General features: G+C 32.6%; 1 protein-coding gene across 1 annotated transcript in view; it reads right to left on the bottom strand.

The window, feature by feature from the left end:
* Positions 1-27,295, bottom strand: part of EPHA6 (EPH receptor A6) — an 851,091-nt gene that overhangs the window by 772,766 nt on the left and 51,030 nt on the right. Inside the window, exon 2 of the mRNA XM_082392247.1 lies at positions 19,194-19,258. Coding sequence (XP_082248373.1) covers positions 19,194-19,258 — 65 coding nt within the window. The remainder of the gene's footprint in view (positions 1-19,193; positions 19,259-27,295) is intronic.

The raw sequence follows: 27,295 nt of genomic DNA, 5'->3' as shown, positions 1-27,295 counted from the left end.
ACACTCTTGAAAATGATAATTACACTTGTAGACTCTAAGCCAGAAAATGAAGCCTGTATCCTCATTTTTCTCCTTGTCAATAGAAATTTTGAAACACATCCTGCTCTACTTTTATTCCCCTAAGGATCAAGACACCATTCTCATCCATTTGGTGACACGGAAAGCTTTTGTTGTTCCTTCAATGTGAGTTTAAGTTATAAATCATGTGGTTTTATTTTTATTCTACCTGTTATGACAACCAAAATTTTAACAATTCTGTCCCTTTTTAGAAGCCCAAGCATTTTCCTTGTTTATCACAAAGGTGGAAAAAGGAATGTGAATATCATCTGTGAGTCTACTACTTTTTAATAAAATGATACATAGTAAAAAAAAATAAAAATCATCTTTTCCCAAAGTCCTCTCAATCCAATCCTGAATCCAGTAAGTAATTGAATTACCACAGTATAACCAACTAGATGTCACTCACCAAATATTTTTCTATGACTGTATGTATATTATGCATACATATACATATATATGTATATATATACACATATATATATACATATGTATATATATATGGCCAATAATTTGGTAGGTATTGTTTTAAGGTTAAAAATAAGGTTGTGTTATGCATGTAGTTCTGAAATAGCTGTTTTCATTTAGCTATATATAAATATCATGGCTATCCTCATAAGCCTGTACATATATATCTACCTATTTTTTCCTTTGACAGCCAGTATATGTGCTGCTTCCTCATTAGCATACTCAAATATTTAGGTCTGTTGCAAGTTCCATGAATATATTTGGGTTAACCTAAGGAGCCCATAGCAGAGAGCTTCAGTATCTCCTGGCTGATGGGAGTCTCATGAATTGATAAAAACTATTGTCTTACTGCAGGCCTCAATCTCCACAAGTTCTAGCCTCTCCTAACATGCTCCCTCTAGGCATTAAATGTCACAATTTATGCAACAGAAATGATATTAGTTCTTTTCTACTTGCAGACAAATGTGTAGTTAGAATCAACACTGATCACCACTTCCTATTTAGCCAGGCAGTCAAGTTTATTGTCAATCTGTGGCCTGTTACATTAATGCATTTTTCAATCAAAGACTCAGAAAGTGGAAATCCATGGATATTCCAGTTTTTCAATTTGTTCACACAACACTGTAGGTTTTGCGTAATAGCTACAGGACTCTGTAATGATGCCATTAATCACTTGTTCTTTCAAATGTTTCCTTATGTCCTCCCTCTCATAATGAGCAATTCTTTGAAATCAGTCTTTGAAGGGCCGTGACTGACAGAGATGAATAGGATGCTTAATTTCATTGGCACATGCCAGAGCCTATTCCTGTGGCAAAGATACTCTGTGTAAACCTTCTTATTCTGCTAAATTCTGTAGATAATAATGAATTTCCAAAACCAAACATCGCTTTCCATGCTCGCAATCACAGCCATATTCTCTGTACCTCAGAAGCCCCTTCTCTTTCCTTCTCTATTTCCTATATTCTTATGTTCACTGTATTCACTATCTACTTCCTTCTTTCTCTATTTTGATTTCCTTTGCTTTTTCTTATAACTGAACACTGAAAAACATAGCCCTGAAACATATATCTTTCCACATAGCATCTGTTATAAATGAGACTCAACAGATGAACTTATATAACTGAATTTGCAATTATTTTAAATTGAGGATCCTAGAAAGAAAATTCTGATCCTTTTCCCCAAAAAAGGTATCATCAAGATTAATGGAGCTTTTTTGTAGAGAAAACATAAGTCTCCTTTCAGAATATTTTCAATAATACTCTGATGATAGTCAATACCATTTAATTTCATTTGCAGTAATCCAAGCACCTGGGATTAAAAGGACATGTGGACAAGAATAATATTTAACTTGTTACCTGTGAGGTTTTAACTTAAACAGATAGTAGCTTTTACATTTTCTTCCAAATTACATATGTAATTTCTCCCGTCTGTGGGATTATGCAAAACAGATAACACCAATTTTCAGTCAACTCACTGAATTATTATCTTCCCCCTCCTTAGTTCAGTGACTATGAAACATTAACCATGACTGAAAGAAGCTATATCTGATCATTACTTTTTTCTGTGTTGAGGCATGTGAGGGACACAATTATTCCAACTACCAATAAAAATATCAGTAAATCAATAAATAGCCAGAAGTATTTAATGCCCTGTTTACACTTATTGTCCCAGAGTAATTATTAATAATGCTCACTTCATTTTCAAAAGGAACCATCTCGGATAATAATTTACTTTAATTGCCATTGATTCACAGTACAGGATAGACCAAAGCCTGACAGAGAGAAGCACCAGTAAGACCCCTAAGAGTTAACAGAAAATGATTACATGTCTCCATCATTTCAGAAACATTTCAAGATCTATATAAAGGCTGTTGAAGGTCATATCTAAATTGTGAATTAAGATTACTTCCTGAAATTGGAAAAATATGCAAATATCCCAAATTCCTTTGTTTCCATTATTCTCTGTGTTGTATTTAACATCATTTCTTTGGATTTCACTAAAGAAGGCAACCTCCAGGACAACAGGACCACTGCTTATAATGAAATACTAAAAGACAGAAGACACAGAGCAATTATTTTACCAGCCCATAACTATCAAATATTTTTCACTAATGCATATGTGGTTTACTCTCCTTAGCTTTCCAATCACTCCTTGATGAGTACATACTTGACGACGTACTCAGAACACCAGACGTTAACCTTGAAGAAAGAAACAGACACTGAGCAACAATATTGACTTCATATTGAATCAGCCCACATATTTTACCGTCATATTGTTCTATTTTAAATCATGAGTATATCTTTTATAGCACTATGAAAATTAATACGCTGACATGCAGTGGGTTGAATAGTGACCCCCCAAACTTCATGTTCATCTAGAAACTGTAAAAGTGACCTTATTTGAAATAGATGTAATCAAGTTAAGATAAGGCCATAATGAATTAGGGTATACCCTAAATCCAATGACTGGCGTCCTTTTCAGGAAGCCATGTGAAGACACAGATACACACAGAGAAGACAGCCACTTGAAGATGGAGGCAGAAATGGAGTGATAGAGCTAAGGATGTAAGGATTGCTGGCAAACACCAGAAGTTTGGAAGATGCAAAGAAGGACTCTTTCCTAGAGTCTTCAGAGGGAGCTTGACATTGCCAGTGCCTTGATTTCAGACTTCTGACCTCCAGAATTATGAGAGAATAAACTACTATTGTTTTAAGCTACCAGTTTGTGAAAATTTATCACAGCAGCCCTAGGAAACTAGTACATGATATAGTATATATCATGATATGGTATATAATATTATATATAATAATTCTTGATTGGGCTGTAGTTTTAACTAGTTGGTTACTGAAATTATCTACAAATTACATTTTCTTACATGTATACATAAAGAATCATGGGTCATACAAATTATTTAAGTAATTTATGAATGGGAAAATACTGAGAATAGAAAAATCCTTTGCAACTTTGAGTGATTACTCTGACTCCCCAAATTAGATAAGTGGTGGTAAAAAGGAGGAGGAGATGAAGAAGGCAGGAAGGTATTGCTGAGGTTAAACTATCCTTCTATATTGCTTTCAATATTAATCTCTGTCTTATCCTTAGCATGCTTCCCAATAAAATATTGATATTTGTCACATTATAAATACTAAATAATTATGTAGGCAGAGTTCATTGCTTTAATATTAAGAACAGTTTGGACAATGATTATAAAATAATATCTAAAAGCTGCCCTTTGTTTCTAGGCATTGCCCTAGTTAAGGGTTAAATTTCAATTATGTATCATTACTTTCAATAGATGTTTTCCTTCTTTAATAATATTACTTCAAATATTAGTTTCAATAGATGTTTTCATTCTTTAGTAATATTTACTTCAAAACAGGTAACTGTAACAATATTAATTTCTTAAAACCCAAGTAATATAAAACCTTATAAAATCAATAGTTTGCATTCATTTTTAGGTTTTGAAGTCTTAAGGTTTTAGAATTTAAAAAATTATGAATTGAGGGACAAGCTATTTTTGCCTTGAGAACTTTCTGGCACTAAGTGGCAGCACTGGTTGGTTCACCATTGAAAACAAAAATTAGTTAATTCTTCCACACTACATTTTGCATGAGCAAAGGGAGAAATTACCAAATCATATAAATTGAGAGGCCAAGACTTGCTGTGGAGATTTATATAACATCATTCACATTGTCAATCAGCGCATTCACAAAATATTTATGAATTCTGGAACTCGTTTGGAAAAATTCCGACATAAAGGAAGTCACTGAGCTACACTTTAATTTTAGTTAGCACCCTCCCCCCTTTATTTTGATGTTCTCTCTAATATATGCAGCTACATTAGAATTTCTGATTATATTTGTTAACATCTGCTCAAAGACAAATGACACATTTCTTTTTACGTAGAAGGAAATGGGCTACAGAATAGCATATTTTGAAGGCACTGGGTGCAGACTGCTTTTCTAAACGGAGAATGAGTCTCTGAACAGAAGCTCAGTCCAGAGTTGAGAGTACAGAAAGATACCCTCAAGACTGAGTAACATCCTCCTTGCTTCCTAGGTGTAAACCCGAAGAGCCAGAAACAGAGGGTAGCTTGCCCTCTGTCTTTATTCAGTGTGGTCTGTTGCTAGCACCTACCAAGAACTGCTTGAAAGCAAATTAGATAATGAGTAAATAGCTGCCCTAAGAAGAAATGAGATGTGTGAATACACACATAGCAAAATCACTACTCAGCACTGAGAACCCTGATAAACAGAGAGGGCCAGAGTGTGTGTGTATGTGTGTTTGGGGGGGGGGGGTGTACTGACCTGAAACTTAGCATAAAACACATAAAATAAATTGCATTGGATGGCAATTAGTGTTGATACAAAAACTTTGTTACCAATGTATTGGTATGGGAATGACAATAAAATACATTTCTAAAAATCATACTGCTTTTTATTACAATAAAACTGTAACAACTATTTGTATATGATTTTTTTCCTAAAATGCCATGAATAATATTGGGAGAAATAACTACTTTAATTTGGTGGTAGTTTTTTCATGACTAATAGGATAAAGGACAGAAATATTGTTCACACTTTTAAAAAAATATAATCTTAAATGCCTTTTTGCAAAAGGCTGGTTCTAAAATTTTAAATAGATGATTTGCACTTAAAAATAATCAAAGTTAATAAATAAATGAAAAATTTACAAAAACCAAAAGGTTTTTATATACCAAAAGGTATATAAAAGATCCTCTATCATAGGCTTTTAATGAACAGTTGCTGGCTGGCTGGATAAATAGATAAAAAAACAAATTAATGACAATTGAATAAACACTGACAATTCTTTCTGCTGTGAATCACAATTTCCACCATTTGAATTGAGGCAGTCTTTCTTATTTTTTATATCAATTGTAGATAACATCTCTTAGTATCTAATAAAATCAGATTCTGCTTATTCTTATTTCTAATCTCAGGAAGCATATAATAGTCTTTTAAGGTATATTTCTACATATATCTAATCTATATATATAGATATATATATGCTAATATATATGCTAATTTTATATGCTAATATATATATGCTAATATATATGCTAATTTTTTATATTAAGCTCTGGATTCCAGGGGTATTTTGAAGTCATTTTCTACTAACATTTGATCGTTGGGAAAATATCAACACTAAACCACACTAAATCCTTTTAAAATTACATAGTAATACAAATTAATAAAATATGTACTAGAACATAAATAAAATATACATTTAGTAAATGTTCTATTTTAATATTAAAAGAAATATAAACCTATTGTAGAGAATTTTAAAAAACAGAAAATATGAACAAAAAACAAAATCACCATATTCTCATGACCTAGAGTAAAACATTCTTAATAAGTGGTTTTATTAATATTTCCTCTCATGTTGTTCCAACATATACATTTTAAAAATAAAGATTAGAAATGTTTTGCTCTTTATTTCACTTAATATTATATAGGGCAATATCCTAATGTTACTGAAGTCAACAGCACACATACAATTTTAATGCAACTCTATCATCCTAGCATGTGATCTCATCCTCAAATTCACCTTAGGATTCAAGGTGTCTGCTGAAGCGCTAGACATCATATCTGCATTCTAGACAGCAAAAGGGAAATGTATTAATCCAAAAGGCTGACCTCTAGTTGACAGAGCTCATTTTAAGCAGCTTTCCTGGAAATTCCACGAAACACCTCCATTTACATCTCATTGGCTAGAATAGTATTCTGGACACAACTAACTGCAAAATACACTAGAAACTGTAGGGTTTTTTAGTTGGATATATCACTTCTTCAAAATCAAGGTTCTGTTAATGACAGCAAAAAAAAGGAGAATGGATATCGGGTGACAACTAGTAGTTTAGTCCATTCACCTAAAGTTCACTTCTTCCTCTTCCCAGGATAACTTAAATTTTCTACCTCCCTTGTAGTTAGGTGTAGTAATGTGAATGTGTTGTAGCCAGTAAGATATAAGAAGTACTGTGCCCCACTTCTGAAATTTTGAGGAGGACAGTTATCCTTTCCATACAAGGAGGACGAAGAATTCCTGACAACTGGGAAAAACTCACCTTAAACTATTACAAAAGTGAGAATAATATTCTTTTATGTTTGAATTATCTGTGCCCCACTTCTGAAATTTTGAGGAGGACAGTTATCCTTTCCATACAAGGAGGACGAAGAATTTCTGACAACTGGAAAAAACTCACTTTAAACTATTACAAAAGTGAGAATAATATTCTTTTATGTTTGAATTATCACACATTTAATGTTTATTTGTAATTCGGTTAACATTACCTGAACTAATATCAGAGTGGCCATACAATTTATCATCCAAATGAGGACCACTTTTAAAAATAAATGGGGCACAATTAATAATTATTATACAACAACAGAAAAAAACCAGGACTATTCCAGACCAACCAGGGCTTATGGTCATCCAAATAATTAATACAGTGTTTATAGATATAAAGAATAAAAATAACTATAATATGTTTGCTATACCTATTTATTTACTTTAAGATTTACAACGTGGGTATTTCTTAGAGCAATTCTTAATAGGAACCATGAAAAAATCCTTCTAGTGTGCATCAGAAAGCACTATATTTAAGTTAAGCAGATAATTTGATTAAATGAATAACATTATTAAATTGAGATATCTAAATCAATAATACAGATTTAATTTTACCTCTCCAAATGTGGTCTGCAGAATGCATATATATAGATGTGCATCTATGTATATACGTGTGTGTGTCTGTATTTTTTATATACTTTAAATCCTAGATTCATTCTCTTATTTGAAAGACTTTTTTAATTTCATTGAAATATTTGGTATACATTGCTACCTAATTATGGGGGAGATGAAGACTAAGTTAAGCATTACATTTATGAACACAACAGGTTTTTTTTGCTAAAATAAAGTCAATTCACTTGAAGAACCTATTTTGCTTACTATGGTACATTAGTTCAAAATACTAATTGCATGGAATTCAGAGTACAAAACCTATTTAACATTTAATGCTGACCTATGCTTTTTGAAAGCTTGACTGTTTAGTATAAATTCTCTAAAATTTTCAGTCCATCTATCAACCATTAAAAATCCATATGGTCTATTTTTTATTCTCATCTTAATAACAAGGTGCAGTACTAATAACTGTCTGGGGTTAATATTTCCCAGATGTGATTCAGTTCATCCACTGTTCTAAACCAGTCATTAATTCTTTGAAAGTGTATTATGTCTTGATTGGTGCTGCTTAAATAGCTTATAAGCTCTTTTATAGTCTTTTTATTTCGTAGGTAAATTCCCACCCACCTTTCAACTTCAATTTTAGTGAGAAAATTGATAATGAGAAAATGAATGGATTGTCTAAAATACAAAAATGAGAGTAAACATATACACTTTTCTACCCATACTCTAAACCAATCCTGAATAAGAAAAGGGTTCAATTTTCACAATCATTAGTATTTTTGTCACATCTGATTATGCCCAAAGTTAATAACAAACTGTTCCAGCTCCAATGAGAGTCGCAAAATACAGCCTTTAACCAATATGTATGTAGAATAATTTGTTACTTGTACATCTATTTAGCTATCCAACCAACTTTTACTGAACATCTGTCATATGGTAGTCACTAACTCAAAGTGACACACCCAATCCATTCCTCCAATAGTTTAAAATCTAGTAAGAGACAGACATTTAAATATTGTGGGATAAACATTGTGATATGCACTGAGTTCCTGGTGTCCCCCAAAAAAGATTCTTAATTCAATCTTTGGCAGTATAAGTTTTCCCAGAAAAGACTGAAAATCGTCTGTACCTTTACAAAAAAAAAAAAAAAAGTAAGAGAAAGCCAGAGAAGGTGGGGGTTGGTAAGAGAACTTTCCAGATAAACTCAACAGCACTGTCTTATATCCAGAGATAAGAGGAAGCAAGTTACTAACATGGAAGAAACTATCAACACAAAAGTCTCTTTAGTAAAAGGTAGAAGGTGGAGTGGCTGAAGATAAAAATGGAGAGGCAGTTGTGGGTCACAGGTTAAATGATATAGGTAAGGGAAGCAGGGGTTAGGTAGGGTAGAGACATGATCAGATCTTCACTTTAGAAGATCAGTTCTGGCAACAAGATGAAGGATGGATTGGAAAGGTTGGTGGAAGGGGCCAGAGAAGACCCAAAGCAAGTGGATAATTTAAAACACAACCATGGTAATTTGGAGAAGAATGATGAGGAGCCAAATTGATGCACTGATGATAAAGACTGATTTGAAAGAGCTTTAGGAGGTAGAATCAGCAGGACTTGGTGATTGGTTACGGGGCATAAGAGTAAGTCAATCACTTAAAATACAAACAAATTTATAAAAATACTTGGCCTACTATATTTCATTTAGTTGTTAAGTATTTCACTAATAATCCTTTAGGGTTTCATAGAGAATTTAACTTTGTATGTGCTTGCTTTGGATTGAGTATAGACTCTTTCATTTATGAATGAAATGGTTTATAAATATTTGAAATGACTCTATAGTTAAAATAATTAGACCTTTCTGATAAAACCAGAATCTTAGCTTAGAATATACAATTTCGGAGTTCATTTTAAAAGGACAACTGGAAACTTCTCTCGGAAGTAGGAGACAAAGTTAAAGTTTTATAAGTAACAATGCAAAAAATAGAATAAAGAAAAGACTATATTATGTAAATCAAGGGTAATGGCTTAAAGTAACCCATATCTTTAAAAATAGATATGTTTATGAGAAGACACCTTCAAGACTATACATTAAAGAACAGTGGAGATACTGGAAAATGAATAGCATACATACTTATTTTTCAGCTGCCCTGAGAATATAAGCTAATTACATATTCACAGATGTCAGTAAATACTTTCAATTCTGATTTCCTAATTCATTGTTATCTGCTTTTCTCTTACTTCTCTTCCTTACCACAGAATTAATTTCATCATTATCCAATACATGTTCTTTCAACCGGTGAAAAATAAGGCAGAAAGCCATTTACTTACTTACTTACTTGTAGGGTTTGCTATATAGGAAGGAATATTCTGAGATACTGCAGAGAAGTGTCACATCTCATAGTTGCTCAGGTATTAAATATTTTAAAATTTATGGGCTCTAATGAACTATGTATATTTATTCACCTGTTTCCCTGATTGCCCACATGCAGGGGAGATCATTTACCCATGCAAGATTTGATAAAAGAAGGCCTATAATATGGGGAGGGGGAAGGGTAAGCTGGGACAAAGTGAGAGAGTGGCATGGACATATATACACTACCAAACGTAAAATAGGTAGCTAATGGGAAGCAGCTGCATAGAACAGGGAGATCAGCTCGGTGGTTTGTGACCACCTAGAGGGGTGGGATAGGGAGGGTGGGAGGGAGGGAGACGCAAGAGGGAAGAGATATGGGAACATATGTATATGTATAACTGATTCACTTTGTTATAAAGCAGAAACTAACACACCATTGTAAAGCAATTATACTCCAATAAAGATGTTAAAAAAAAAAAAAAAAAGAAAAGAAAAGAAGGCCAATAGCTCTGGATGATTCATGTTCCCGTATTATCCTCAAGGAATTCTAACTTCCATGGCTTTTCACGTTTCCTGGTCGAACTCAATATAGTGCCGTCTCCTATTTTTTCTCCTGCCGTCATTGTAGTCATCATCATCAAGTTTACAATCTACCTTTACAATTTGGTAGCTCATGCAAAGGGAATTTATTTTAAAAATATTAAAGATCTGCACCTGGAGATTTAGCAGTAACCTGGTGAGCTCCGGAAGTACGGACTACCCCACTCTACATTTTCTCGTTTTTTTCTCTGCATGTACTATGTTCTCCATTCTCTTACTACTGACTGGTTGCCCTTCAACTACTGTTTTGTTTTGTTTTGTTTTCTGTTCTCTTAGAACTTTTACTTGCACATGATTCTAGTTTATCAGAGCCCTTCTGCTCTACTCCTTTTCTATGCATGAATCTTTCAGGGAATCTTTATGGCAGAAGTTTCTGATTGCCATTTCCATTCAGCTCTGAAATTAGAAATCCTAAATTCCTAAAAAGGAACGTGATTGCTTTAGCCATTTATGGAAATCATATGTGAGAGATGACAGGTAGCTGATTAGCCAATTAATTGGATGTCTTTCAGCCAGGTGTCTACCTTTGTCTCATTAAGTTATGGTTGAAGGAATAGGGCATCTGGGCACTAACCATAGTGGAAATCCCTCAACAAGCCTCTTGGTCAATTTACTTAGAAGATGGTGTGAGAAGGACAAGCTCTAACATTTCTCTAATTGTGTTCTCTAATTTCTATAACATTTCTAATATACTTATTTTGACAAGGATGTTTTGGGTTTTGTGTTGGACTACTCTATATTTTACCCTTTAGCTTACAGTCAATAACAGACATGTATAAAGACATACTTATTAAAAATGAGACACGAAAGAACAGACTCAGAAGAAATACACTAGAGGAATATTTCTTTAGTTCTTTTCTAAGAGAAAAAATATGTAAACAATCTAAACATGCACCAAATATTGTTATGCCACTAACTAAACAACTGTACTTAACAATTAAGCATTCTTAGCTTTGGGATATCCTTTGGTCTTCAAAGATGAATTAATCTTTTTTTAGCACTTCTCAGTAACCACGTATCTTTTGACACAAAATCTGGATCATTGTAATAACACTATAACTAGAGTAAGATTGCACTTGAGCAAATGTATAGATTATTTTACACTCTCCATAACACCAATCACAATGTTGAAAATCAATCCATGGTACGCTGAGTCACTAACAATCCTGGCTTTGGGATTGAGATGACGCTGGCTTTAGTACCAGCGAAATGTCACCACACACTTGGGCAGGTGATGTAACTTTTCTCAGGTTCAGTTTTTTCATTTGTAAAATGATGCTAATAATACTTACTTCCCATAGGTATTATTAGGATTAAATGAAAAATATATAAAATGTTTAAGCACAGTTTTTATTGCAGACCCATGACATTAACAACTTGAATGTTTGGGGGCAGAAACTTACATTAGGTCTCCTGTGAAGCCAAGATATGTGGAACTAAATTTCTATAAGCTCCTGGGAGTGTCATGGTCTACTACTCAAACTGCACACCATGGGCAACTCTGATGTCTCCCTTTATTGAAAGAATAGCAGCAGTAATGTCATGTAATCAAAGGCATAAAAGCTTGATTCATTTTTTAGATTAAATGGACTTGAAAATAAAGCCAACTGCTACCAGTAGTGATTGAGGTGATGAGAAAGTGAAAAATTCAGACAGTTCATTGCATAAAAACAGAAGGTAGAGAAAATTAAGTACAATCATAATTTGTGAAACTCTTTAAGCAAATGTTTCAGCCACTTATACACTATACAATGTTGATAACAGTTGTAAATGTAAAAGAACCACTTTGAAATATGCCAGAGCACTCGGCTCTTCTTAACAAGGCCTGCCCTAAGGAAAAAGTACTTTACCAGAGCCCTACCTGCTTGCTGGGGTTTTGACAGAGCCTAACCTACTTGAGGAAAGGAAAATACCCAGCTCTATCCAGCTGTAGGCTTCCATGTAGGAGGAGGGAGATACCTAACTTCAATTCCCTCTAGCCATCCTGTTCACCTAAGGGGGAAAAAGGAAATTGAGAAGCCCTGGTAAAGTTCACAGTCCAGGGGTGCAGGCTCACCAAAAGCCTTAGACTTAATTATAGGACTATAAAACATTTTCTCTCCCCCCACAGCTTACCACTGTATTACTAAAGGCCTATTTACCTCAGTTCCTTTTACCCACACATCATGTCCACCTTCCAATTAAAAATTACAAGATGTACTAACAGTCAAAAAACACTGTTTAAAGAGAAGAAGCATCAGAACCAGAGTCAGATATGTCAGGAATGTTGGAATTATCAGACCAGGGATTTTTTTTAATTTGCTAAAGTCTTCAATGGATAACTTGGACAACATGTAAGAACACGTACGCAAAGAGATCAAAATCCTAAGAACGAATCAAAAAGTAATGCTAGAGATCAAGAACAATGTAATGGAAAATGAAGAATGCCTCTGATGGGCTCATTAACAGAATGGACATAACTAAGGCAAGAATCTCTGAGTTTGGGGATAGGACAATAGAAACTTTCAAAACTGAAAAGCAATTTCTTTCAAATGTGAAACAATATGATTGAAATTAATATAATGGATATTTAGAAAACTACCACATATGTTGTGAAGTTTCTCAGGAGGAAAACTATCTAGATATCAGTTTTGAAAACAATAACTGACACATCTATTTTTAACAGAAATTATAACTAAAGCTTATAAATATTTTCAGAATTCAAACACATACATGTAGTTTTGGATAATTTCAATGTATTACAAAATGAATAAAAATGCAGCACTAAAATAAGCTACTATGATAAACTGGTTCTTACTATACGAAATACAGAAATTAACTATCAGTATTAGTAGGTATCCCATTCTCTATCATAAACACATTCTACCTTTGATTTTTCAACTTTGGAACAATGATATTAGGAAATAATGGGCTCTGACATATGGAATAAAGTATCTTTCTACACAGTTTAATTGCAATATAAGCCTCTTTTATTATAAAAATCATTAGTTTTTTCATTATAAGAATCATTAATGACTGAATTGTTAGGTTCACTCATAACTTTTATTTAGGCATGAATGACTTGTATCCCTTTTTTCTATCTCAGGGTAAATTTCATAACACTAATTCACTATATTTAACAGGTAAGATCACATACCCTGTATGCTCTGGCATTATTCAAACCCTAATGATCATCTAAGTCACAACATGCACGAAATACATATAATATACTTTTGAAACCAATATTTGGCATCTGAGAAACACAAAGTTTTCCAATCTCTAACTGTCATAATCAATATAAAATGCAACTTAATATCCAATAGCACTTTTTCTTCCTACTAACATTCATTTTTCTCTTAAATTTTTGTTAAAGCATACTTCACTGTTGAAAGGGAAGTTAGGGAAGTTAGATTTTGAATACTGAAGTGCATATATCTGTGTCCACTACAACTTTGCAACCTAGATCTGATCTACTGTACAGTAGCAACCAACAGAGGAGAGTGGGGAAAAAAATCTGGAACAAGCAAATCTTTCATTTTCTTCCTAAAAATATTACTATAAAAGAAAATAATGATGAAAATATTTCAGTTGAGTTGATAGTGTGCTTAAAAATCAAGTTTTTTCATCAACATTAAGTATGTATAATTTTAGGTATAAATTAAATAATATTTTATGGATGTATTATTATTATGAAATACTATGCTTTAACTAACAGGTTTTATTCAAGTATTAAGTACCTTTAAAAACCAGCATGTGGCTACCCAAATAAGTCACTTATCTTTTCAATTACAGTATTAAATAAAAAACCCACATGACTATTAAATTTTAAGAAGTATCAAATATAACTACTAAAGCTCAAAGGAAACAATATAAGTTTTTAATCATAGAATCCAATTTTTATATTATGAAAAGTCTTTTATTTTTCTGGTTAACAGCAATTACTTTTTATTAGTCAGAGTTAATACTGAGCCAAGATGCCCCAATATGACAACCCCCCACAGTTGTGTGGCACTGAATAGGGACTGATATGTAATGGGTATTAAGGATTTTGAATGTCATATTTAACTTACAGGCCCTCTTACTGTATTCTCTTTCATGTACAATGTTATATACTGGCTAAAAATAAATTGAATAAATAAAAATATCAAAGAAAAGGAGTAAACATGAGAGTTAATGTGTCAAGAAAATTTATATAATTTTTTTCATACTTTTCAGATTATGAGAACAAACTCAGGAGATATATATTTTTTAATTGCTTCTTTTGTACAAAGTTATTGCCTGAGCCATGTCTTTCATGTTTTTTTTCTCATTAACATTAAAATAGCATGAATTCTTAAAGATTAGCTGCTTCCTTCCCAGGAGATTTTCAAAACTGAAATACGTCCTTCAGTTTTGCACAGAGTAAGATTTAGTATTAACCAGTTATTAGTTACTAATAGCAAATAGAAAATCCAGGGCATATGCCTATACTTAATGTTTGTGAAAACACTTTTACAGTATTCACATAATTTCTATAGTGCTATGCAAAAATTTTTATTGATGCAGCATTCTTTCATTGATTATCATGGCACTCTGTTAGCTACTCCATGAGATCATCATAATTTTATTACCTTAGTGTAGTACATAGACAGATAAAGGATAGAAGGGACATTTACAGGATAAAGTTCTTAACAGTTTCGAATTATGTAGATATAAAATTCTTGACATTAGACAGTGAGAGCACAGTGTTAAGAATTACAACCACTGGTTCCAAAATTCACTGAAGTATTCATTCTTTTCTAAAACCAAGCTCCATACTCTATACAAATACAATTATTCAACTTCACTCTGTTCTCAACATATCAGTAAGAACACCTATATTTTGAACATCCTTTGCTAACAATTTTCCAAGGTGTCTTTCATTTCCAAGTGTTTATATTATTGTCTTAAACAAAAGAAAGCTTCAATAATTTGATTGTTTGAGCAAATCCAGAAAGTGCTTCTACTTACAGGGGCTGAGATGCACACTATGTAAATCAATTAAGACACTGAAATTCCAAGTCTCCTACAGTATGGCTTAGCCTATAATCGTAGCCTTATTTCCCACCACATCCCTTCTCTTCAGCCACACAAATTATTCTCAACGTCCCTAAAACTTAATGCATACATTTAAGAATTCTGTGCCTGTCTTCAAGCCATTCTCTTTTCCTGAAAGGTGCTTTCCACCCTCTCTTCCAGCCCATATGTGATTCCTTAGTTTATAAGAAAGAGCTGATGGGTCACATCCTACTACCAATCTTCCTCAAGCAGAATTCATCCTTCCCTTTATTATTCTTTCACAAAACATTACTCGAAACTACCTGAAGATACTCTCTTTGGCCTTATGATTGTGTAGACCTATTTCTAAACTGCAAAAGAGTACATGGAACAATAGAAATGTGTTAAATTGAATTCTGGACATGACTTTTAAAAAAAGAAAGTGTATTTTCAATGTTGGCAAAAATGAGTTGACAAGTAAGCAAGAAAATAAATATATTTTCTTTTAATTTTTGCAAGCCTAAAAAGTCATTTGCTCAAAACTATTCATCTATTTTCCATATTTGCTAACCAGAGGTTACTCAAATAACCAGTAATGGTTTTGTTTACAGGCACATCATGAATGCCTACTCTTGTAATTACATCAGCATGTTACTAAGGGTGGAATAGGTATTTTTAGTAAAAAAAAAAAAAAAACCAACAAAAATTAAAACCACTATGAATTAATTTACTAAAGCATATATTTTATATGATTTATAATATAAATCATACATTATATGATTTCAAAAATATCTCTTAGTTCAATTCTTTATGGAAAGAAAATTTTATCGATTTTAAAGTTACTCCTAGGAAATACTTTATTCAGAGAAACACCAAATATACTTTATATCATAAGATTGTCAAATATATCATCTATTGTCTTTTCTACCCATGACATATTTGTAAAAACAACTGAAGTAGTGTCTCTGAGAAAAGACAACTTTAGTTAAAATGGCCATTCAAATTAGCATGGCTCAAAAAACCTGAGAACCTTAAAAAATTACACAATTTCAAATAGATATAATTATAATTTTAATACACAGATATAAATGGTAGTTTAAATGTTATACACTGATTTACAGTTCCTATAGATTTTAAATTATTTAACCAGTTATGATGTCTAGATGATTTTCATTCTTTCCATTTTTAGTAGACTGTTTTCAAAGTTTTTCTATCCTTACTGATTATTTCCTTACTTGTTTTAAACTACAAATAGCACTAAGTAAAGCTCTATTCCTGTCCGTAATCTATCCTCTTCATTAAAAGAGAAATTTAAGTTGTATGTTTTCTTTAAAATTTACTTATGTCATCTATCTATTTTATTGTTTCCCTTGATTCATCTTTGTTTTATCTAATTCATGAAGCTTTATCCATATCTATTATAAAATATGTCCATGTGCTCCTATTTTCAAGTACTCCTACTGCTGACACTTGCCATATAAGCATTATTATTTGGGGGTATAATCTAAAAGTCAAATAGCCTATTCCAAGGTAATTGAGTATTCAATTTACTTTTAAACGTCTGAATCCATGTGTTATTGTTCCCTCTGTAGTCTATACGTATTGTTCATTGCCCTTTATCTTTACATGGTAGAATCTTCAAGAAATAAAAAGCACCTAGTGTGAAATACATGTGAAGATTAAAATATGTTTGGCTTAGAAATTTTGCTGCATTATTTCCTCACTCTGTGACCATGAAGAAGTTATTTAATATACCTGAAGCTCAATTTTCACATCTTTCAATAAGGAAAATTTATACTTGATTTCTAGGACTCATGTGAGTAAAGTGCTTTGAACAAAGCCTAGCATATGGTAAATGCTCAATGAATTTTTAACCATCTTTTCCTTTTCTACCTTATTCTATCATATTTATTTTCTACTGTAGTCTCCTTCCCTGCTTTTTTCTCTTTCCTCTTGTTCATTCTTGGCTGGTGCCCAAAATGTATATCTCAGTTTAGTAGTATGTTTATCAAGGGGAGAAAAAAATCTGAATCAATTATGCAAATAGCACACATAAGTAATTGCCTTTTCATAAAGTTTCCAATGTTCCTCTCTGTTAGTGTACCATAATACGTATACAGGTATTAGAGTCAGAAATAATTTAGTTTGAATTGGAATCCATCACTCACTATTTGGCCTATTACTTCTTGGTAATTTTTGTTCCTTACCATCTTTAAAACTGGGTTTCTCCAACAGGGAAAGAGAACTAAGACATACTTCATAGGGCCATTGTGGAAAAAAAGGATAAAATTCTTAGTGCAGTGTCCGGAAAATAGAAAACTATGAGGTAAGCATCACTTTTCAAACAATTCTGCCCTCTCTCTATAATAAATCAGAAGTAGAAAAATTCCCCATTTCATAACAACTATGACAAAATCATTACAAGAACAACAGCAGTAAGTTTATTTGTAACTCTGTAAGTCCCTGTGTCCCCTGGTTACCAGTTTGCTTTAAGAAATGCAGCCTGATCAAGCCAAACACAATCACTAGAGCAGGGCACAACTCCTTCTGTTCCTCACATGATTCTTTGGCTATGACAACATGAGGTCAGTGATAGTATGACTGCTAATATTTTTGTCATTTTTTTTCCAGAAAATGAAAAAGTGGGGCTTATAAACTACTTAATATTTGTAAGTTCTTATAAGTTACTTCATATACTGAGAAAACGAGATATGTATATATCTTGAAAGGGTATTCCGAAAAAGAAGTTTCATTCATTTCCTAAAAGTAACTGTGATAAACATAACACACTTAACATACTCAATGAATACTGATGTTTATTCATTTTAATGAAAATAAGATAATGAAGGTAAAAGCATAATCTTAGTTTAAAAGATACATTCTCAGAAATGGTTTGACGAGTGCTCTGTAAGAATAAAATTTAAATTTCAGAAAAAATAAAACCATAGTCTATAAACAAACAAATAGAAATAAATAAATAACCTGTTAAAGACAGAAAGATTATACTCTTCATAGGAATTTTTAGTTGAAAATACACATTTAATGAATAACTGTTGAATAATTGATGATATAAAGGTCAAACTGAAAGAGCATTACTGGAATGATTCTAAAAATATAAAACAATTTTGGGTCAACCAACTTCTTTCAGATTTAAATTTGTAGATGTAACAGAAAAAGCAATGTAAAACAGTATCAAGGAAGAATGTGATGAATGAGAAAAATACAATTTCTAAAATAAGGAAGAAAAGCTAACCAAAGTATATCTGAAAACAGCTGACTACCTCCATTATTGAAGATTTGTTTAAATAGACAAAACCTAGGTAAAAAGCATCACAAACCACCCTTTTTATTTTAGCTTGAAATGAAAAAAATAGTAGGAATACACTGACTGTGAAAATGATGCAAAATATATCAGAACATATAAAAAGTCAAGTACAACCATAGCTAAAATGATGTCAGTACCTGGAAAAGTGTACTTAGTAAATTATACATTCTTATAAGCCTTTCAAAAGCAACTACACTCAGTTAACAAAAGCCTGATCATAATGTATCTTTTTGCCAAGTTCAAAAGACACATACTGCTTTAGCAGACTCATATTTTCTAATGAATACCAAATTGTTAGTATCTGGAAAATATACTTATGCTATGATAATCTAAAGTTTGTTTATGTACAAATACTCAGTGAGGTTACCAAATTTAACAAGCATATACACAGAAAAAAAAAGTGTCTTGAACATAAAATTTTATTTCTAAAGAAAATATTTATGTGATAGCTATTCTAATACTACTATGTAAACACTATATTAAAGAACAATTACTAATTTAGAAGAAAGCAAAGAATTTTATATATCATTCCCATTGGTTAGCAGTTCTAATTCCATTTTAATCTTTCCTATGTCATTTAAGTTATACACTAAAATTCATACTTAATACAGCCAAAACCACACTGTTTTTCTTTCTTTAACTATTATAACAGACCCTAAAAATCTAACAAGAATAACAATTTTAAAAGATATTTAAACTTACCCCATTTAATGGATATGTTTTCCATCCTAGCTCTCCCAGCACAGTTGTTGTATCAAGCAACACAACTGGAATTAAACAAAACAAAAAAACTTGCATGAACCTCTCAATTGACATAAGAATGAATCAGTTATTTAAATAATTAATGTCAACGACCTTTAGTATTATTCATCGTATTAGCTTTAATAAGTTGAATCACTTTAAAATTATTTGTAAGTACTAAATCTTAATATATAATACTTAATAATATTGAGTAAATATAAAATATATAAGGTGGTTATAAATTAATTTTAAAATAGCGTGGTGTTTAACAATGCTAAATGAAATAGATGACTGAGTAACAGTAGTAACAAAGTCATTTTTAATAGCTGACTTTTAAAATTGATGAATGTTGGAGGAGTTAATCAAGAGGATATGGCTACCAGATGACTCATAAGCTGGACCTGAGCAATGCGTGGGAGGCCCCTCAGCTCCTCCCCTGTCCTTAGAACTATGCTCTGCCTATCATTCCCACAGTGTTAGCTGTTCCAAGGACAGAGCCCTGAGAGAATAAGGTGCTGCCAAAACCATCTGGATGGTATACGTGACTGAACCCAGTTGAAGTCTCTAAGGCTCTGGTGGTCAAGTGCAGAGATCTACTTGTCTGACAGCCGCCCAAGACAAGCCTTGTGCATAAGTTCCCTTGCTTATTAAACCTGCCACCTACCAATCTGGAGTGATCTACCTGTTTCTTTGTTCTCTTTCCTTGCCCTGCATGAGTACAGGATCACTTTGCAAACCAACAATGAAATAATCACCTTTGCTTTTCCCCCCATTTTCATATATAGTCTTTTTAATACCACATTAAAGAAAGAAAAACTTCTAAAGCAGGCCTACCTGTATATTTTCTTTGTGTGTTATTAAGTGCCCTTATACATGATTGGCAAAGTATGAAAACAACTCATTTTGAAGAAATCTATATTTTTAAAGTGTAGCTTACATTATTATTGTATGTGCTAGTATACTTACTGCTAAAGAAGGCAAAAGCAAAAATAAAAACCATGCACCTTTTCCCCTGACCAAATGTAACTCATAATATGGTTGAGAAGACAAGCAAACAAATAATCAGGACATACTCTGTTAAATTATAAAATTGAACACTATATAATAGCTTAGCAATTAAGTTAGGCTAAGGCTGGTAGGGCAGGTCTGGGACAATTTCATAAAGGAAATGCAATTTGGGCTGGGCTAGGATGAGGGGGTCTTTAATCAGATGTGATGAGAAACAAATTTATTTTAGAATACCTTCTATAAAGTAACTGAGCTACGACTAAATCAGTTCTCAGTTGCTGGAATGGGGAGTAGGAGTGGAGATTATTTGGGGGAACTAGGAGGATAGAAATGAGGCCAGAAAGATAGATGGAGATCAACAGGAGAGGATTTTTGTAGTGTTTCCAGCAGGTTAATGTGTAGGGCCCATGTTTCAGCAGATTTTAATTTTAACTATTACCTTCAAGTCCCCCAGATGCCGGTCATGGACTGAACTCTGAGAAACAATCCTTTGGTATCTCATCATGAGTTTTAGTTCTTCATCTAGTTAAAAATTGGAGGGGTTTTTGTAGTTTTTAAAAAATGTCATTGGAAGTCTGTTACTTGGCATCTGTTGTTTCGTGTCTATAGCAAGGATTCGGTGGGTTTTCTTATTTGACTGTGATACATTTTATCGATTTTTAGTATGAAACCATGCTTAAATTTCTGGGATAAACTCTACATACTCATTGCAGAATATTCTTCCAGTATATTCACTAAGCATACATTTGTAAAACTGAGCCATAATTCTTTAATTTTTATTATGCAAAATTCTCAAAAATAATTTAAAATGTGGAGAAAACAGTACAATGAACCCTCATTGTACTAATCACCCTGCTTCAATAATTACAAACCTATAGCCAATCTTATTTCATCTATACATGTTTACCTACTCTCACTGCAAGATTTCTTTGAAGCAAATTCCAGTAATCATATAATTTCATCTGTAAAAATTTCAGTATGTATATCTAAGATAAAGACTCCTCTCAATATAACTACAATAACAATTCACTACTATAAATAGTATGTATTACTTAATGTCATCAAATATCCAGTCATTGTTTAATGTTCCTATGGTCTCAACTTATTTTAACAGAAAGTCAAGATCCAAATAGGTTCTATACATTATGGTGAGGTCTTTTTTTTTTTTAATCTATAGGTTCCCCCATTTTCTCTTTTTTAAGTTAGGTTTATTGAGGTATGATTTACTTACAATAAAATTCACCTTTTTTAAACGTACATTTCTAGGGATTGTGACAAACTCCTACTTCCATGTAACCCCCACTACAATCAAGCTATAGAATATTTCCATCACCACCAAAATTTCCCTTGTGATCCTTTATGATGAATCCTTTCCCCACCCCAGCCCCGAGAAACCATTAATCTGACTTCTGTCCCTATGGCTTTGCCTTTCCCATAATGTCAAATGAATGAAATTATACAGTATGAAACTTTTTGAGCCTGGTTTCTTTCACTCAGCATAATGCATTTGAGATTCATCTATGTTGCTATGTGCATCTATATATACAACTGAACACTCAGTTCCTTTTTATTGCTGAAAAGTATTCTATTGCATGGAATTCCCTAGCTGATGAACTTTCATATACAGATTTTTATATGAACCAATGCTTTCATTTCTCCATGGTAAACAGTGATTACTGGGTTATATAAAGAACGCTTATTCTTTAAGACACTGTAAAACTGTTTTCTGAAATGGCTGTAAAGATTTACTTTCCCATGAGCAGAATGTCTGGTTTTCCAATTGTTCCACATCCTCACCAGAACTTGGTATTGTCCAGATTATTTAAGGCATTCTAACAGGTGTGCAATAGTATCTCACTGTTGCTTTAAATAGCCAGTTATCTTTTCACTACATGAAATCAAATTTACTAGCAAAAATTTTGACCCATAAAAGTGGTCTTATCCCACATTCCAGATTTTCCTTTTCGTGAGATATCATTGAACATGTTCCCCCATTCCCTGTATTTCCTTTAAATTGGTAGATATATTTAGTGGCTTGACCAGATCTGGGTTCCACTTATTTTTATTTTTTGTAAGATTACTTCATTGGTGGTGCTTTATAGTCCTTATACCAAATCAGGAAATATATCAATGTATACTAGGGTCATGTAAAAAGGACACAGGAACCAACTGGCATAGGCTTCCACTGGCCAAAAATTTATAATTTGATCATATACAAGGTTAATGACTATAAGGGATTGAAACACTTCAAACATGCTGAAATCCATGCATTCATAATGATAAAATACACCTACTAATAACTTTTGCAGTACACTAGGAAATCATTAGTTTTAAAAACTGGTAAATAATCTGAAAAGAATAAAACATTTATTTTGCTTTTTCTATATGAAATACTTCTGAATAAGGAAATAGTTAATGAAGGAACATTTCTCTTTTTTCAATTTATTTTATTTATTTTTATTTATTTTATTTTTGGCTGCGTTGGGTCTTCACTGCTGTGCACAGGCTTTCTCTAGTTGCGGCGAGTGGGGACTACTCTTCATCGTGGTGCGCGGGCTTCTCATTGCAGTGGCTTCTCTTGTTGCGGAGCAGGGCTCTAGGCGCGCAGACCTCAGTAGTTGTGGCTCACGGGCTCTAGAGTGCAGGCTCAGTAGTTGTGGCGCACGGGCTTAGTTGCTCCACGGCATGTGGGATCTTCCCGGACCAGGGCTCGAACCTGTGTGCCCTGCATTGGCAGGAGGATTCTTAACCACTGCACCACCAGGGTGCAGTGCATTTCTCTTATTGAAATATTTCAGTTAATAAATGAAGAAGGAATGATCGAATTAGGCTACACCATTTTCTACTCTTAATGTATTAATATATTTAGCTAATGACTTATGCTGCTAATATCACATAAAGAGATGAAAGGACACATAAAGGGCTAGAGTTTTTAAAAAGGCTTTCTTTATAGCCTCATTTACTCCATATTAACATACAATTCTAACAAGCCTAGAAGTAAAAGAAAGTACAAATACATATATATCTATGTATGTATACATACACACATACATATACACATACACACACAAACACACACATGCAAATTCACAAAATGATATTTGATGCTGTGTGGGTTCACTCAGTGTAATAAAATAATCTCACATATTAGAGAAAAAAAGCTGAAGATATTATAATAAATATTCAAAACTCTAAGTTTATCTTATTATTAAATAAATGTTATTTTATTTTTGCTATATACTATTGAAAAGAATTCAGAAGTATGTAATACCAGTATCCACTTTGGGGCACTCAAAAGTTTAATGTTACTCCTTTAGCACATTTATATTTTTGGAATACATCATTATTTTGCTAGCAGGCTGTTAAAGTAATGATATTAATTCAGTCACTGTAGGAAGGATGGTCTATATATTTCCTTCTTGAAGGAATCTCCACATTGTCCTGTAAGTTGTTTCTTTTTTTAAATGCTCAATTTACAGATGAGAAAACTGAGGCTCAGAGAGGTTACATAATTTTCCTTAGATCACAAAGTGATTACAACCAAAAGATTGATGCGAGGATATCCCTTAAAAAATATTTAAAACCTTTAAACTTTTTTTTTAAAGTGTTTTCTTCCTTCCTTTTAAGTTTGAATATAAAACTTTATCATTTTTTTTTTTTATTTTAGTAGATGCAGAGAAAAATCATTATTTATTTTGCTGATTCCAAATCTAGATAAGTTTATATCCTGGTTTTCTCATCAATGGGTTCTACAGAAACTTTACTGGTACTACCTACAAATCATGCCATTTAAAACAAGGGGTTTACTGGAGTAGAGTGTTCAAAAATCCCTAATATTGAAGTCTACCAACGGAGATTTCTTTTTCATAGATTGGCAAATTAATTCATTCATTGATATAATTATTTTTTCTAAAATACAATTGGGCTGCTTGGTTCTTAATATTTATAATTTGTAAACTGAAATATATTCATTTCAAAACAAACAAAAAAGAAAATATGTATATACCTACAACAGTGTAGATCCTTAGGAAGCAATTTTTTTATTTATTAGTAGCTTCAAGAAACAAGATTTACATAAGTGCTTTACTTTCCTCATTAAACTGAAATCACACCTTTTAAAAATTCTTAAGAACAGCAAAATTTCAAATTTGTATTCCTGACAAGTGAAGGATGCATTGATATCAAAAGAAAACTGAGGATTTATTTTTATTTTTAACACCATTATATGTGATACATGTTTAAATTTTATCACTTGCTTCATAGGCCAAGCTCCCACGAATTCAGGTTTTTCAGGCACACTAACAGCATTGGACCCAGCAAGGTGAGAGCTCCTCCTGCTGGCTTTAAACAAACGTTTCCTAGTCCCTACTTGAGTGCAAAAGTAAACTTAGGAAGGAAAAGAACACTGTCCATATTAACTTCAGTAAAAGTCAATACTTTATTTTTAATTTAATGGCAAGATTTTAAATATAGAAAGATTAACACCAATGACTTATTTAGGGAGTACATATGAAAATATAATTACTTATTGATATAATAAATGAGAAATTGGGTAAACCAAAAAATAAATAGAAGTAGTAGATTGGTGGTATCAAAATAAAGTTTTTAAAATGTTTATTTCATTTAACAAGCAACATAATGCACAGAATAGGCTAAACTATGTACAATATTCCTATTAACTTTTAGAAATAAATCTCTAGCATATTATACTTTTCCCTGAAAATTTCTCTTAATTTATTAGTGCTCCCTTTACTCATTCTTTTGGAAGTTATAAGAAAATTTTACTGTGGCTAAAAGAAGATAACAAATGATAAAGACAAGGTTGATAGCACTGGATTAAATGTGAGAGTAATGAGTACCTAAGATTAAAAAGCTCAATGTTAATTTCTTTCCTTTGAATAATTTATCAGGTCTTGATATCCCTTTCAGTAAATTTAAGATATATTAATTTAAAAACAATTAGCATACAGGTTTATAGTATATAATTGAAGATCACCTTTATTCTAACTACACAATAAAAAAAGGATGAGATTTTATTTATATATCATTTTGAAAAATTTAACAAGGAAGAGATCAATCAACCCACTAAGAAGGTAGTTATTCTTTTAGGATAATTTTGCTGTAAAAATTCAAGTTAATGGTATATGAATTGAGTTCAAAGATTTATCAATATTTTTAAAAGTTCAGAGAGCAGTAAACGCAGGTTTAGAATTTTCTCAAATAGACTTCATACAAAGAAAGGCAAGGCATTTCTTCTTAGACTCATTCCATTAAGCACCTTTATTTTACAAATAAGACCCAGAAAGATAAAATTACTAAGTCACTTAGTAACAAGGCTTTTAATAGTTAGTTCCATGTTCCACTGACTGTAACACACCTCCCATAGCTCCAAAAAAAACAGGTAAAATAAAGGGAATACTTCTGACATCATGACCAGATATAATATAACCAGAGAATATTTCAAATTATAGACACAGATATATAAACAAACGTATCTATCTATATCTATCTGTCTATCTACATACAGCAGTAGTCTATTTCAACATTATCCTGTTTAGATCCTACTTTAAACTGGGATTCAAGTTACCACATTAAGTAATATTTTGACATAACTGCATGTGTTTGATTGACAAAAGTCAGTTTTAACTTCCAGATACTATGGTTCTCTACCCTCATGGAGAGCCAGAATCAATATTTAATTCCTAAAAATAAATCAAACACAGATTGCTTTAAGGAAACATAGGATTTTTATTTTTACCCCTGGTATGTTCCTCTGTATATTGACATTATTTTTAAGGCAACATTTTCCAAGGAGACTCACTCCTTCTTAAAAATAACGAAGTATTTTTATCTAGAAACTGAGATCAATACTTGTTCATTAAGTATACTTATAAGCATTTTATTTTGTCATAGCTTTCTTATTTCTATTGTTACTTGTTTGTTTTTAATATAGGTGTTGTTCATGATTATTTTTGTCACTCTCTATGAGAGTTTGGATATCCTACTTGAAAGATAAGGTAATATGACCATAGAGATGTTAAATAGCTTTCTCAAGATCAGAGAATAAAATCAGTCTAGACCATGTGAACTCACAACCTTCAGCTTTCTACTCTACTAGAAAATACCTTTTTTCAGAAAGCATGTTCAAACTTCTGACTCTGTCCTTTCTTGAAAACAAGTCACTGTTTTTTAGTTCTGATGGAAAAATAAGCTATAATAACCAGAAATTACTTTCCTTAATTATCACCTTAAATGGAGAAAAGGGGCAAAAAATTCAAGCTAGTTTTCTGTTTAGAAGGCAAGTTATACCATTGAGTAAGAACTGCCACTGAAAACCTTATCCAAACAATGAATGGTTAATAGTTGATTAAAAATATAACTAGTGGGGCTTCCCTGGTGGCGCAGTGGTTGAGAAGCTGCCTGCCAATGCAGGGGACACGGGTTCCAGCCCTGGTCTGGGAAGATCCCACATGCCGCGGAGTGACTAGGCCCGTGAGCCACAATTGCTGAGCCTGCGCGTCTGGAGCCTGTGCTCCACAACAAGAGAGGCCACGATAGTGAGAGGCCCGCGCACCGCGATGAAGAGTGGCCCCCACTTGCCACAACTGGAGAAAGCCCTCGCACATAAACGAAGACCTAACACAGTCAAAAATAAATAAATAAATAAATAATAATCAAAATACCAAGAACCTCCCACATATAAAAAAATATATATATATAACTAGTAACGTTCATCCTCACTTCTACACCTTCCTAGTTTATTCAAAAGAAACTTTACATGGTTATCCTGCTGGACACAGCCTTATCTGCTTCAGTCTCATAATCATTTCTGAAGCCTGCTGTTAGACAGGAGGGCTTACCACAGAGACCCAAGGAGAACCCAGATGTGGATCTAATCCATCACAAGGTCACTAAATGATAGGTTCACTCTGGGCTCCTGAACAAGGTCATTAAGACTTATCAATGAGTCACCTCAAAGTCATGCTTTCCTCATCAAATTGTTCAGTTATCTCTATGGCAAAAAAAAAAAAAAGTAAAGGAAATTTGGCATGTTC

This window comes from Balaenoptera borealis, assembly GCF_965194805.1.
Source record: "Balaenoptera borealis genome assembly, chromosome: 5".
In the NCBI taxonomy this organism is placed as follows: domain Eukaryota; kingdom Metazoa; phylum Chordata; class Mammalia; order Artiodactyla; family Balaenopteridae; genus Balaenoptera; species Balaenoptera borealis.
The sequence above is the reverse complement of the archived record's forward strand: the minus strand, read 5'-3'. Positions and strand labels throughout refer to the sequence as shown.